The 12,993-nt window shown below is 39.8% G+C and overlaps 1 protein-coding gene across 7 annotated transcripts in view; it reads right to left on the minus strand.

The window, feature by feature from the left end:
* The window catches only part of ZFAND6 (zinc finger AN1-type containing 6), a 36,459-nt gene that overhangs the window by 6,695 nt on the left and 16,771 nt on the right, over positions 1 to 12,993 (minus strand). For 6 of the 7 annotated variants that reach the window (XM_066559028.1, XM_066559029.1, XM_066559034.1 and 3 more), the window contains 3 exons: positions 4,617 to 4,786; positions 3,423 to 3,534; positions 1,239 to 1,339 (listed from right to left, as the gene is read on the minus strand). In XM_066559028.1, the coding sequence (XP_066415125.1) occupies positions 1,239 to 1,339; positions 3,423 to 3,534; positions 4,617 to 4,767 (364 nt within the window). In that variant the 5' untranslated portion in view covers positions 4,768 to 4,786. Of the gene's footprint in view, positions 1 to 1,238; positions 1,340 to 3,422; positions 3,535 to 4,616; positions 4,787 to 9,739; positions 9,763 to 12,993 lie in introns of those variants that run through there. The other variant, XM_066559033.1, reaches the window with a different exon arrangement.

Raw genomic sequence — 12,993 nt, forward strand, 5'->3', positions numbered from 1 at the left:
TCTGTCTCCCCGTGAAAAGCCAGTAGATGCATTGTCAAAACTGAGACAAGAGCTCTCAGCTCCAGAACACAAACTTCCTAACAGGTACTGGAGTGTATCTCTAGAATGTATCTTTTCAAGAGTAAGCATGTGTCTCACCTCAAAGAGTAGTAAAAGTGGTGAAAAAATGGAATTAAAAGCTTTTCTTTCAAGTTTATTAACCAAGGAGACAGCTTTACTCAGCATAGTACCTGACTAATGACTCTTATATTCCATCCTGCAGAAAATGTCAGGTCAGGTTTAGAAAAGTATCTGAGAAGCAAAGCTTAAATACCAGAGATACAGTCAAAGAACTAGTATTTAGAATGTTTAAGTGAAATTACAAGTTGTATCTGTAAAAAACCCACACTTCTATGTTTAGACTAGTCCATAGAAAAATAAATCCTCCCCACTAAAACCTAAACTGTCTCAGCAGAAGGCAGAATACTTACTGACTTACCTTTAAATACCTTTTATAATGCCTATAGGTTACGAGTCTGAGCACATTTTGTATACCACCTGTCATTTTTGCATTTCCTAAGAAATACTATTAAACATTTTTTAGCCTTAAGCTCTGAAAGTCTTCACATAGAAAACAAGAAAAAAGTGAAAAGAAACTTTACATTGTACCAGCAAGGAGGATTTCAGGCCAATATAATTAACCCTCTTAGCCACTGTGCTTCAAGCAAACACAGCCTGTGGTTTGGTAATTTTACATTTGATAATGTGAATTTCAGTAGTTCAAAATCTTACACCACTACAGTTCAGAGGTGAAAGCTTCTTTTATAGGTGTTTCCTATTTACAAAAGATACTGACCCTGTTCTTGCAATGGCTATGTCAAACACCCTCTACCACAAATATGCTCATAAACTTCTGATATGTGCTGTAAATGGTTACTCTGAGAAGTAAAAGATACTCAAAACTCCACTCAGATGTAACAGCCATGGCATTGAGACAGAACAGGATGTTAATTTATGATGTACATTTCCAACACCAATTAAAACACTTGTTCATGGCAGACACTGACATCACCAATTAAACATAAGGTTTCCATTTCATTTGCCATTTAAGAAAAGAAACTTTATTTTTATTCTACCTCCTGATTTCACAGAATATTTGGGCTTGAGAATCAGACATGTTTGAACAGGAGTGTATTAAGAACAGGTGAAGTTTAAAAAGCATTATTCATAAGTTCTGTCACTGAAAACTAGGCACCAACCTTGCAACTCTTCTGTCTCAGGTACTGTTTTGTCCACAGCCGTACTATCCGGTTGGGATGATGCTACAGATTCTGTTAAAAGTGACTGACTGGACACAGGGCTGAGGGGCAAAAGAAGAAAATTATGATTTTTATTATGCATTTTCCCATTCTTTTCCCATAAGATACATTAGGGCACCTCTTGATGAGAAGGTATCCCAGAACCTCTGAAGTTGTTTGTGTAACCACTTAAAACTGCTACAATCTGAACTGACACAAAAGGTAAACTTTTTTTTTCAACTCATACTGAATGCAACAAAACAGTTCCACTGTAAAAAAGGAAAAAATATTTTGGGTGGTTTGGCATACCATCATTCCACACAGAAGCAACAATGCAACATTCAGTATGCAAGGATCTTTATAACAGAAGTCAGCAAGATAATTGTACAGGATTCTGGTTCTGGTGATACAAACAAGAAAATTGCAGCATGTCAATGTTTCCAGTAATAAAGCTGCAGCAGCTGCACACAGAACCCCTTGGATTTTCACAGTGTAAAGTAGTGCAGGCTAAACTTCCCAACCCTTCAGCCATACTGCTAAATCACAGCATGGCTGAACACTCACCAATGAACACCCTTAGCAGTTTAGAGAGTGCAATTCAACACTGGCCATGACTCCCAGCCAAGCTGCTCATCCAGCAGCTCTCCTATGGAACAAGACAGTGCTACCTCTTGCTTGGGACTTTGAGCTCTATCTCATTTGCATTTTTTTTCTTCTTTTCCACTGAGGGATTCACTCTGAAGGCAAAAAACAGATTATCCAGCAGCCCATGAACCAGCAATCCATGGCACAACAGGAGCACTGGAGTTGCAATTTTAATTGTCAAGAACTACACATAGGTCTTGAACTGCCTGTCTGGCCACCTACAGAAGGGGATTGTCAATTAATTTTATCTGTCCTTAGAGTATCCTAAGTCTGAGGTATTTCCAGAGACTGAAGTTGAATTGCTGCTTTTTTTATTTTGAAAACAAAAACCCAAGCAAGCGACACTGAGTTTTTTCAAGTGCAAGTCCACTCCTTTCTTCTGCAGCCAGTAATCAAGCCAGTGATCAGTGAGGTACTTCTATTCTTTCACGGTTTTATTGAAGTTGTGACAGAACAAAGGCAAGGCACTGTAATTGGTTCACATCTGTGCATTGACCTGGATGAACTTTTTTTTTTACACACACCAGAAGAGCTGTTTCAGGGTAAGATACGTATTTTCTACCCCAACTATAAACCTCAGAATGGAAAGACTAAATATAGCATCAAGCATGGCACCTAGCTCTCAGTTCATATGCAGGATCCAAGCATGAGATAACACCTCCTATAAAAAGCTAGGGAGCAGAAAAGTCTGAGCTGAATCAATCAGCAGGAACTGATGAAATCTCCCTTGCCCTGTGTTCTACTACATTCATTTTTTTAAAGAAAAGTTGAAATGAGTATTACTGCAAGTTTAGCTTCCATAGTATATAACACACTAACACTTTTCACTCAAATTTCCAAAGCGCTTAAGTTGCTGCTGGTTGTGTCACTCTAAACAGAAATGGAGCCACTAAATATAAACAAATATTTAGCTTTTACAAATGGAGTACACTTAGTAAGTCTGAGTGATTTATAAGAGGATATTATGTACCCTTGAATAACCCAGATGGAAATTACTTGTTTAATAAGAGATCAATTCAGTAGCACAACTTGTACTAAGACTTGTGTCTTTACCCCGTTCTAGTACTCTCCACTTCTTGCAAAGCAACTGGCTTGTTAACACATTATCATACATTTATTTATGAGAGCTCTCGTAAACAGCTCCCTGCCATTTTACAAAATCCTCAAATTTCTAGGATGAGAAGAGTTGTCCTTTGGTAAATGCACAACTACAAGCTGAGGAAGCAGAAGAGCAGCCAGACAAATCTCTGTAGAACAGAAACTGACAACTTCTATTTGAAGCTAAATTCTAAAGACAAATTTCCATTTGAATGCCAGATGAAGCACAGAGATCTGCTAGCATTCACCCTGAGATCCCATGCTTTAAAAGTTAGCACTGAAATCTTACACCTTTTCCTAATCCTGGTTCCAGCATTTAATTATGCAGGATCAGCACACTTCATTTAATCATTCTGACAGAGATTTTTCTGTAAAGACACAGAGCAGACTGAAGCACCTTACCTTGGCTGCATAGATGGAGTCGATGTAGAATCTAAAGTGGACTGAGTTTCCTGGGCACTGCCCTCTGTGCACTGGACCGGTAAGGACTCGGTGATACTACTGACAGAGGCTGCTGCAAGACACACCCAGGGAAAAGGTGTTATGCTGCTTCCTGGATTACAAAAGTTACACTCTGCATTTACTCTTCGACCCCTACAACACCAGCCAGGAGAGTAACTGAATCTCTGCCTACACCGTAAGGAAACGTAATTTTACAAAAAGTAATTATGTTTGGCCATATTTTGATCTCATTCCAGCCCCAGCCCCCCAGAACTTACATGGCAAAAAATTTTGAAGCTGGAGTTTTAAAGCAATTACTATTTTTTACTAATTAAAGCATCTACGAGCAGCTTTCTCAGCATGAACTGCTGTACTCTGACACAAGAAGCTGGTGTTTTGTTTAAAAAACCAAGATGGATCTGGGAGAACATCAGTATAACATCCTAATGCCAACTCCAGATGCATTTTGAACATGTAGAATCCAGATCCCCAGATTTCAATATTTAAATCCCCAGATTTAAAAGGTCAGATTGAAGGAAAGGCAACAGTACACAGGACACTGGGCCAAAAAGAACAGAAAGTATGAGAAGTTAAGGAGAAACTATTGTTTCCTTTTTCCAACCTGGAAATGAAACTCAAGATAATTATAGTAAGGAGGTAATATAAGAGCAGATCTTTTCTTGAAGGCCTTCAGGGGCAGTTATGGAAAGATGTCCACAAAAGCCCTGAAGGCTTTCAAAAGGAAAAGGCATCACTATCAAGTGTTTACAGGTTAATCTTTAAGAATGAGGTCACAGAGATGAAATACCTGTACTTAAAGGCCTTTCACAAACATTTCCCAAACTCAATCCTGTCTCTGTCAGTAATTTCAGCAAAAATATGTTGTAGTGTTTTTTCTGCATTTTTATAATTTCAAATCAGAAACACTCAAATGAATAAAAAAGGTTTTAGTGAGAGCCTACTTCTGAGCAGATTAGTGGCAACACAATTACATTATGGGCATTCCATCCAAGCTCATTCCATAAGGTAAGATGCTGGAATGAAATAGTTTGCACTAATGCCCCAACGATCAGTATCTGGACATGGCCAGGAAGCTGCTGCCTGCTGGGTCAGGTTGAGCTGTTGACACACACACTGTGTGCTGGGATTACTTACCAGGAGGGCTAATTCTACCATTACTGTTCTGCCTTTGCAGGTGTTCTTTGTAGCACACTGAGCACATGCCATTTGTGCGAGGATTCCCGTAAAATCCGCAGCCAGTGGAACAGAGCATAGGCACTTGGCTACGGTTAGTTTCTTGAGCCATTCTCCCTTCTTCTATAAACCTGAAATTGATACACACAACCCAGCATTTAGAGGCCTCAGAAAACTCTTCTTTTACAGCTGACATTTGAAAATCTGGAATTTCCTATAGCTCAGCAAAAAGACCATCCAGAAAAAATGCCTTGTGGGTTAACTCGTTGCCCTTTCCCAAAAAGCCAGCCCAATAATACAAATACAGTCACATATGTAGGCTTTGCATGACCCACCCTCCCAGCCCCACCAATTTATTTTCAATATATACCCCATAAAGAAAAGTAATTTTATCAAATATTGGAAGTATTCTGCTTCTGGCAGTCAGGTGAGGGGAGTAGGGGAGGGGGATGCTTATGCTGAAACCTGAACACCTGACACTGTGCATGAGAGCTGTAAAACAGAGACAAGCATGGCAACACAGGCTTACTTGCTGCATAATTATCATTAACAACAGTCACATGAATCCACATGTCACTGTTTAGTCACTGTGTCATTAGTGAAAGACGACACAACTGCTTACCACAAACCCTGGATTGTGATTTTTCACACACTAAGAAAATCACCCTTACAGGCAAAAGTATTAGACCATGTACACAACCTCCTATTTAAAAATTCACTGTCAAAATATAATAAAAATGAGAAGTAAGAGATATGTAAGTTGAGAGATATATGATACATGAGTTGCCACATTATATAACCCAAATTTAAGGATGTTAAATAAAGACTATTTTTTTTCCCCCTGGCTTGTATTAATCAAGTTTATAGATATTTGTAAGACATTACAAGAAAATTACAACCAATGACAATTTCAATCAGTGTTCTGGAGACTCCTAACTATTATCAAGTGGTCTAACTTGGAAATAATTTTTGACATGTCATTTCATGAGATAAAATTAACTTTCCATTTTCCCCCTCCATAAATATTCAATTGCACTTCTTTTTTAATAATTTTGAAAGGAAAAACAGCTTCACATTAAGAAACTAGATATATCAAGGTATAAATTACTTATACTTAATTCAAGATCAACTTAGGTCTACCATTTTCTGATTAAAAAGTAAGCTGAAGCATAGGTAATTTTAATTCTTGCAAGTCAAACCAAAGATAAGCAATATTACTGAAAAAATAAAATCAATCTTGCAAGTAACATCAGTATACATTTCAAATAAGCAAAAAAAAATCCAGAGGGAAAGGAGTTTCAAGATACTTGAACACTTCAACAATGCCACGTTATAAAACTTGATGAAACCATAGTAGTGCCACAGTAAAAAAAGATTTCCTTTTACATAAGAGGTATTCAAAGCCAAACACAAACAACATTCCCATTATTTTGTTTCCAGAGAAATCTCCTCATCTCCTCTCACACCCACATCCACTCCATTTTGTTTTTATTTCCCCAAAACATATGAAATGGATACCAAGACCAAACCTCTGGGTTGCAAAGCCAACAGCAACACAAAAACAAGTCAAGTCTTCTGCTCACAGCAATAAGGTACTCTATGGACGAGGAAGGATTCAAGATAGAAGACAAGGAAGAGGTACAGGCAGGAAGACAACCAAAATCTGATACTATCTTTTTCAGCTTCAACCTGCAATTAAGCTTATTTCAGCTGTTGACTACACTCCCCCACCCCAACAGAGAATCACTTGCTTTCAACATACAAAGCCCCCATTGACCTCACACGACAGCTAAATTTGATTTTTGCTGAAGTACTGCACTTGTAGCTGAAAGAGCACTTTCATTCCTGCTTTTCTCCAGACAGTCTTTCAGAATGAAACTGCAAGTAGTGCATGTGGAATTTAATTCTTATGCTGGGCCCAACATTTCAGAGAAGCCATTTCAGGGAAGTGCAAATGAATATGAGTTTGCTGTGCTTTGGTAACCAGAACCAATTTAAAGCTGAAACCTTACGCAAGTCACTTTTGACATAGAATGTTTAAGATTGAAAGACTAATTAAAAACACTTTTGACTGAATATTTCAAGAGCTAATAGAGATTCGATGTCACAATGCAGTATTAATCCTTTTAACTTTAGGCAGCAGCATATTAAAGAACCCTACACTAACTTCCAGATTGTACCATGATTTTCTTTCTGTTCAATATTAGCTTCAAGCAGCACACAGGATCTCAGTAACTGCACCAGCCACTGCTAATATTCTCCAACACAACATTGCTGAAGGGATCAGGTGCTAACACAAACACGGAATAACAATCTCTAACTTGGATGTAAAAAAAAACAAGTTCTGCTCCAATTCAATAAACAAACTGTAAAAGGTGCCCAAAGATGCCCAGACGAAAAACAAGAAAAGCTGGCCTGAGTTCCAGCTAAGCCAGTTCCCAAGTTCATTAACCAGTGGATCCTGTCACCAGTCAAAGCACAAGCCACTGGCATGAGGCTCCAGAACACTTCAATCTCCAAAGGGAAGTGCCAGGGATTCTTCTGAAGAGTTTTAATAAGGGCCACAGGAAGCGGAAGATCTTTCATTGGTTGCTAATATTTAAGAAATACAATGAATAAGAGATAGGATCAACCTGATGCAATGTTATGAAGCCAAAGGAGAACTTGCACCAAGACAACAGCTTGTTGGATATGAAGGGGACAATTGGGTACAATCCACCTCACCCACAAAATTACTGCTGTGAGCTACCAAAAAAACCCACCAGGAAAAGAAAGGACCATCACCAACACAAAGTTTTCTGACAGTTCAGTGAGCTCAATCAGTTCGCATTCAAAAACACAACAAGTAGAAAGTCCAACACAGGAGAGCCTCTGGAACTGATGTGAGGAAGGACATGTGACCAGGAGGGACAACACATGTTTTAGCAGCCTGTAGGCTCTGGGATGGTTGAACTCATCTACTTGAACCCTAAAGCCACAGAATGCCAAATCAGTATAATGAGCTCTCTCATGCTTTGCCCTCCCTTTCAGTGCTCACATGTACCAAAATGAAACAAGGAAATGATCAAACTTAAAAAAAAAAAAAAATCAACCACTCCACCTTCTGCCAATTAGTTTCAACACAGATTGGTTTCTGAGCTCATTTGTCACGTGTGTGCTATTTGGGCAGGAGAGAGGGTCTAGCTGCAGACACATGTGGAAATGCCTGTTTCAGCAGCAGAGCTGATAAGAGAGCCACTAGCCAAGACCAGGCATTGAAAACAGAATGAAAGAGACCCAAGAACTGGCAGCTTGTGCCCCTGCACTCGAGCCATGCCTGTCCTGTACACACGGATGACAGAGTGCTGCTGTGGGGCCTCTGGGCCCCAGGCAAACTGCCCCCAGCAGAGCAGCTGGACTCTGGCCCCAGCGGTGAGAGATCACGGAGCAGATGTGTTTGGGGGAGGGAAGGACCTCCCATCAGCCCAGTTCTTGGCTCAGCTTCAGATGAGTTTTGTTTCAAAACCGTAATGGCTCATGCAGAAGATCCACAGCGTCACTGAGCCCAAACATCCCACAGAGCAGTGGAGGTGGGCAGTCACTGCTGAAACCACTGTCAGAGGGGCAGGCACGCTCCCACAGCTCTGGCCACTGCTGCCCCCCGTCCCTGCCTGCAGCCACATCAGCTCAGCCATCTCATGCAAACAACACAAATATTTGTTCTGGTGCACTGGAGAGCTTGCTCATCTGACAGAAGATCAACTCCAGAGAAATGACATACACTGCACAGGAAGTGACATGGCTAAAAATAGGACAACCCTTTTTAGGGGCAGCAAGCCCTTGCTGAGCATCAAGCCTACTGTAAAATAAATCCCAAGTGCACACACGATCCATAATTTCAAAAATGGCCTTCCCCTAGCTTGGCTTCAGCATGACACTTGAAGCAGCTTCATAGCTGAAATGACAACAAGGTCTTGGGATCAACATGTACGTCCCTCTCGGTTTGAGGTGTCACAAAACAAACGTGGAGCCTGTCAAGCTCCTGGAAATGCCTCTGGGCTCTGCCTGTTCCCCCAGAGCTGTGCCTGCATAGCATTCATAGAGTAATCCTATGAATTCTGAAGGTTATTCTGAATGCAGAATTGATTTATCTTAAAGAAAAAAAAAAAACAAAACTAAAGAGCTCTTCACAATATTTTAAGCACATTCCCTGCTTTGCTTTACAATATAGTTGTATAACCAGTTGTACAAGCCCTAATGAGAAGGAACAGACTAGAGGGAAGTGCAAGAACTTTAAACAACTCCTCTCAGCGCAACCCCAGAACATCTACTTCATTGAAGATTATGGAATAAACACCCTCTTTCTGTATTAGCTAAATTTTGCAAAACTTCAGCTGAAATTACCTCTGCTTCTTAAAGATATTTATTGTCACTAGAAGCATGGCAGCACACACCTCTGGAGGCTAAGTCCTCCTTTTCCTACAAATAAGGTGCTTACAGTCTACCTGTTCCTGTTACTCCTGCAATACACAACTTCATACATTCAATAATGCCCTCTTACTGCTGCTGCTACAGGTCCTGTCTTTCCTCCCTCACCATCACATCCTCAGAGTAAATTCCTCTCTGTACCAAGCAAAAAATATGCAAAGTACATGCCTATAAAACGTATAGAATTGAAGCTGTAGAAACACCCAAGCAGAGCAAATCTTCTGGATATCAAGTTCTCTGGAGAAAGAGACACATCTTCCAATACTCTGTAAAGCAAGCCACAAAAATGCTTGTGGACATCTCTTCCCCACAGAACAGGCACTGTGATACTGGTCTTCCTCCCCGCCCCCTTTCTTCTTTTCCTTTTAATTAAAATGTTTATATGCCACTAGTTTCAAATAACTGATACCCCAGCTTTATAGGCTTCAAATGTTAATCAGTAAGATCAGAGAGAGCAGCATTTAGCAGGATTAAACACACAAGGTTTAAGAATAATCTCTTTCACTGCCCCCCCCCCCTAATTCTAGACAAGAAAAAAAAAAAAAAAACTGGCACAGAAGCCAGCTTTCTCTTCATCTGTCTTCCCCAAAGGAAAAGGTCTCTTGAATACCAGTTACCCTTATACTTCAAGTTCTGGTAAGGAAAACAAGCAGATCTTCACATCCTGCAGTACAGTCTTGTGTTCTGCAAACACTCCTCAAATCTGTGACTGGTATGGGAAGGTTCCCTCCCAAAAGCAAATGCTGAGACCACCCAAACAGCATTGTGCCTCAGCAGCACAGCAGACACAGTTTGAACCATTCTGATGCCAGCTTCAAAACTGCTGCTCAAAGAGAAAGCAGAACAGAGTGTGAACTACTCTTACTGTCAAAATCAGCACACTGACAGTTTTACCTGACACTCACCTCAAATGATAAATCCAATTTTAACAAGTGATTAAAATATTCCCTCCTTTGTCATAATCACCTTTATAATGAAGTAGTTCAGCACTGACAGAAATAGTATCAACACTAATGGTCATTGTCTCTTTGTGCTAATGAAGCATAGAAGGAGCTGCAGAAGGGGTAATGTGTGCTGCTTAGACATACAAAGCTTCATTCCAAGCACAAATAAGACATCAAGTTGGGTACACAAAAATACACTTCACTTTTTAGCATGTACTGGCACAGATACCCAATACCACCTGCACCACCATATGAAAAGGCAGGCTGGTACAAAAGGCAATAAATAGGAAATGCATTTCTCTACAGGCTTATCAAAACAAAGGGCAAATAAAAGCCCAAGAACAAAGTTCTGTTGAATCTTGCTGCAGAAGCTCCCAAAGCACTGGCTGTGATCGAGGATACCAGTTCATATTGGAATTTGCTGCTCAGGTGTCCTGCTTCCAGCAGGACACTACTTAGGGTATAAAGCACTAGAATCACAAATTAAAAGCAAGCTACAGAACAGTCCTGGGTTTTTTTACTTCATTGCTGTCTCCCAAAAGGATCCAATTTACATTCACTGAGCAGTCATTTGTAGCTGCTTTAAGGCATTATCATGTCCCAGCAACTTGCTATGGAGCCAAGAAGAACTGGCAGATTTGAATAGGGGCCTCAGTCATTACAGCTCAGCCCAGCTTGCTGGTTGCAGTCAGACATGTCATTTCATCTTACAGCTCACCCTTGCTAAAGCACTGCAGCTGGTTCACATTTGCCAGCACAGATACATGTGTAGCTACACTCTGACCCAGTTTCATCAGAATGCTTTGAGTTAAAAAAAGTGAATATGGTTAAGGACCAGCTATGCAAGCAGATCTGTAAGGGCAGCGACCTCTTTGTTCCTGTAGCAGCAGAACACACAGCTGCTGCATTTTTCAAAACACAGGAGTTCCAACTTCCTCAGCACCAAGAGAATCCATACATTTTAAAGTTTTCCACTCATTCCACTGAGCCTCCAGTTTTCTTCCTGCTCAAAGTTTTAAATTGCAATGTGAAGTAGAATTTCTATGACTTCATAACAAAAACAAAATACTCACGCTAGTGACCAAAGACTCTTATATGAGATGTTCTTTTAACTCACTTAACAAGTAATTTAATATCTACTATGTTCCTGTCTATTCCTGTTGAACAGCTTTTTATTTTTGTTTCATGCATAGAATTAATTTAGGCTACAATCAAGTACTTATACTAGACACTCCTAGCAGAAACTTTACAAAAAGGTGTAAAGAGTTAGAGAAGTCTTTTCTCCACTTCCAATTTTTGTTAGTTTGTGAGCTTAAATCCTTCCATACAAGAACTAAAATATAAATAAAATTGGAACTCTTAAGAAAGCAATATCTCAGATTTAAGATGTCAGAAAGACTGTGAAAGAATCACACTAGTGGAAAAAAGACACACACATGAGAGAAAGTGGCAGATGGACAGAAAAGAGACAGTTCAGGTCTTAGGAAGGGACAGAACATTAGCAACTTTCGTAACTAATCTGAGCCAGAATATCATAAACCCAGGAACACCTGGTACAGACAAAGCCTCCAGTGTTAAAGCATGGATGCTGCTAAGTACAGCTGACTGCTCTTGTACACAAGGTTAGACAAGGAACAAGAGAACATTTCACTACAACCTCTCCACTCTTGCTAAGCAAGAACAAAGATGCACAGATTCTATACTGGTATCAAGGAGATCACTGATAATAAGGACCCAGCTTTCCATGCTTGTCTACATACACTATTAATAGATGTTACTTTGAAACTGTAATTACTACTTGTGACCGCGCTTAACCTTTGCAAAGCATGGATTACCAGACCCAAAGATTAACTTCTGTAAAAGTGGTACCTCAGACTCTCATTCACCTCATGCAAAAGCATCCCATTGCTTGCAGTAACCACTTAAAGTCTACAAACAAAAACAAATAAGCAAACTTTTCATACTTAATTTCCAAACTTTTTAGTATAGTCAACCGAAGAAAGGGCCAATTCCATGAATGTCATTACTTTACTGAAGATTAATTCTTAAAAAAAACCCCAACAATTAACAAGCAATGTAAGAGGTACATTTAATTACCTAGTAAGAAGAATCATATTTTATCTATTTTGGATTTCAAAGAGGCAGAGTACAGACAAAAGAATCTGTACTGAAATTACAGAAAGCTGCCACACAGAGCTACTGGTGTGATGCTGGGTTTTTTGCAGTAATGACCACTACTTTATGGAGCATCTGCTAACTGCTAAGACACCTAAAAAATTAAGGGCAGCACTCTGCATAATGCCTTCAAAATTCCTATTTATCATGCATTTCAAACTGAGTCTAAAGCAGCAAAATACAAGTCAGGATGCCAAGGATTATCATTGTCTGTACATTTAAGCCTGTACATTGGGACTTCCTAGCTGTTCTAGACTAACACTGCAGCACCACTAGAATTAGACACGTGCATATGACAGAATTTATACTTCCTGAGATTCAAAGAAACATCATTTTTCCCTCTGACTTAGAAAATTTAAAAGCCTCTTATTTCCCAGTAGCACGATACGTTTGTAGGCCAGCCCCAGTTCATCCAGCAAACTCCAATCCAGAGCAACACAGAAATGCTTTCAGAAAGAGGCACCACCAGCATGTTCTAAGTTTGTCTCTCCAGTGATGACTATCAGAAAATCTAAGCTGACAAAGCTGCCTTTTTGGAGAGGTTAACCTGAATGCAAGTGAAAACAACGAAACAAAACCTACACACACAACAAAACTCACTTCTTGGATTCAAGAGAAAAAACAGCAAACAACCCTTGGAGCTAGACATGCTTGTTTACAGCAAGTCATGACAGGGACCTTCAATAAAGATAACTAGTTAAACATTGAAAGCACTGAGAGCAACACAGTAACTGTAGTTGTTCAGTATATAG

The sequence above is a fragment of the Molothrus aeneus genome, chromosome 13 (genome assembly GCF_037042795.1).
Source record: "Molothrus aeneus isolate 106 chromosome 13, BPBGC_Maene_1.0, whole genome shotgun sequence".
Lineage (NCBI taxonomy): Eukaryota > Metazoa > Chordata > Aves > Passeriformes > Icteridae > Molothrus > Molothrus aeneus.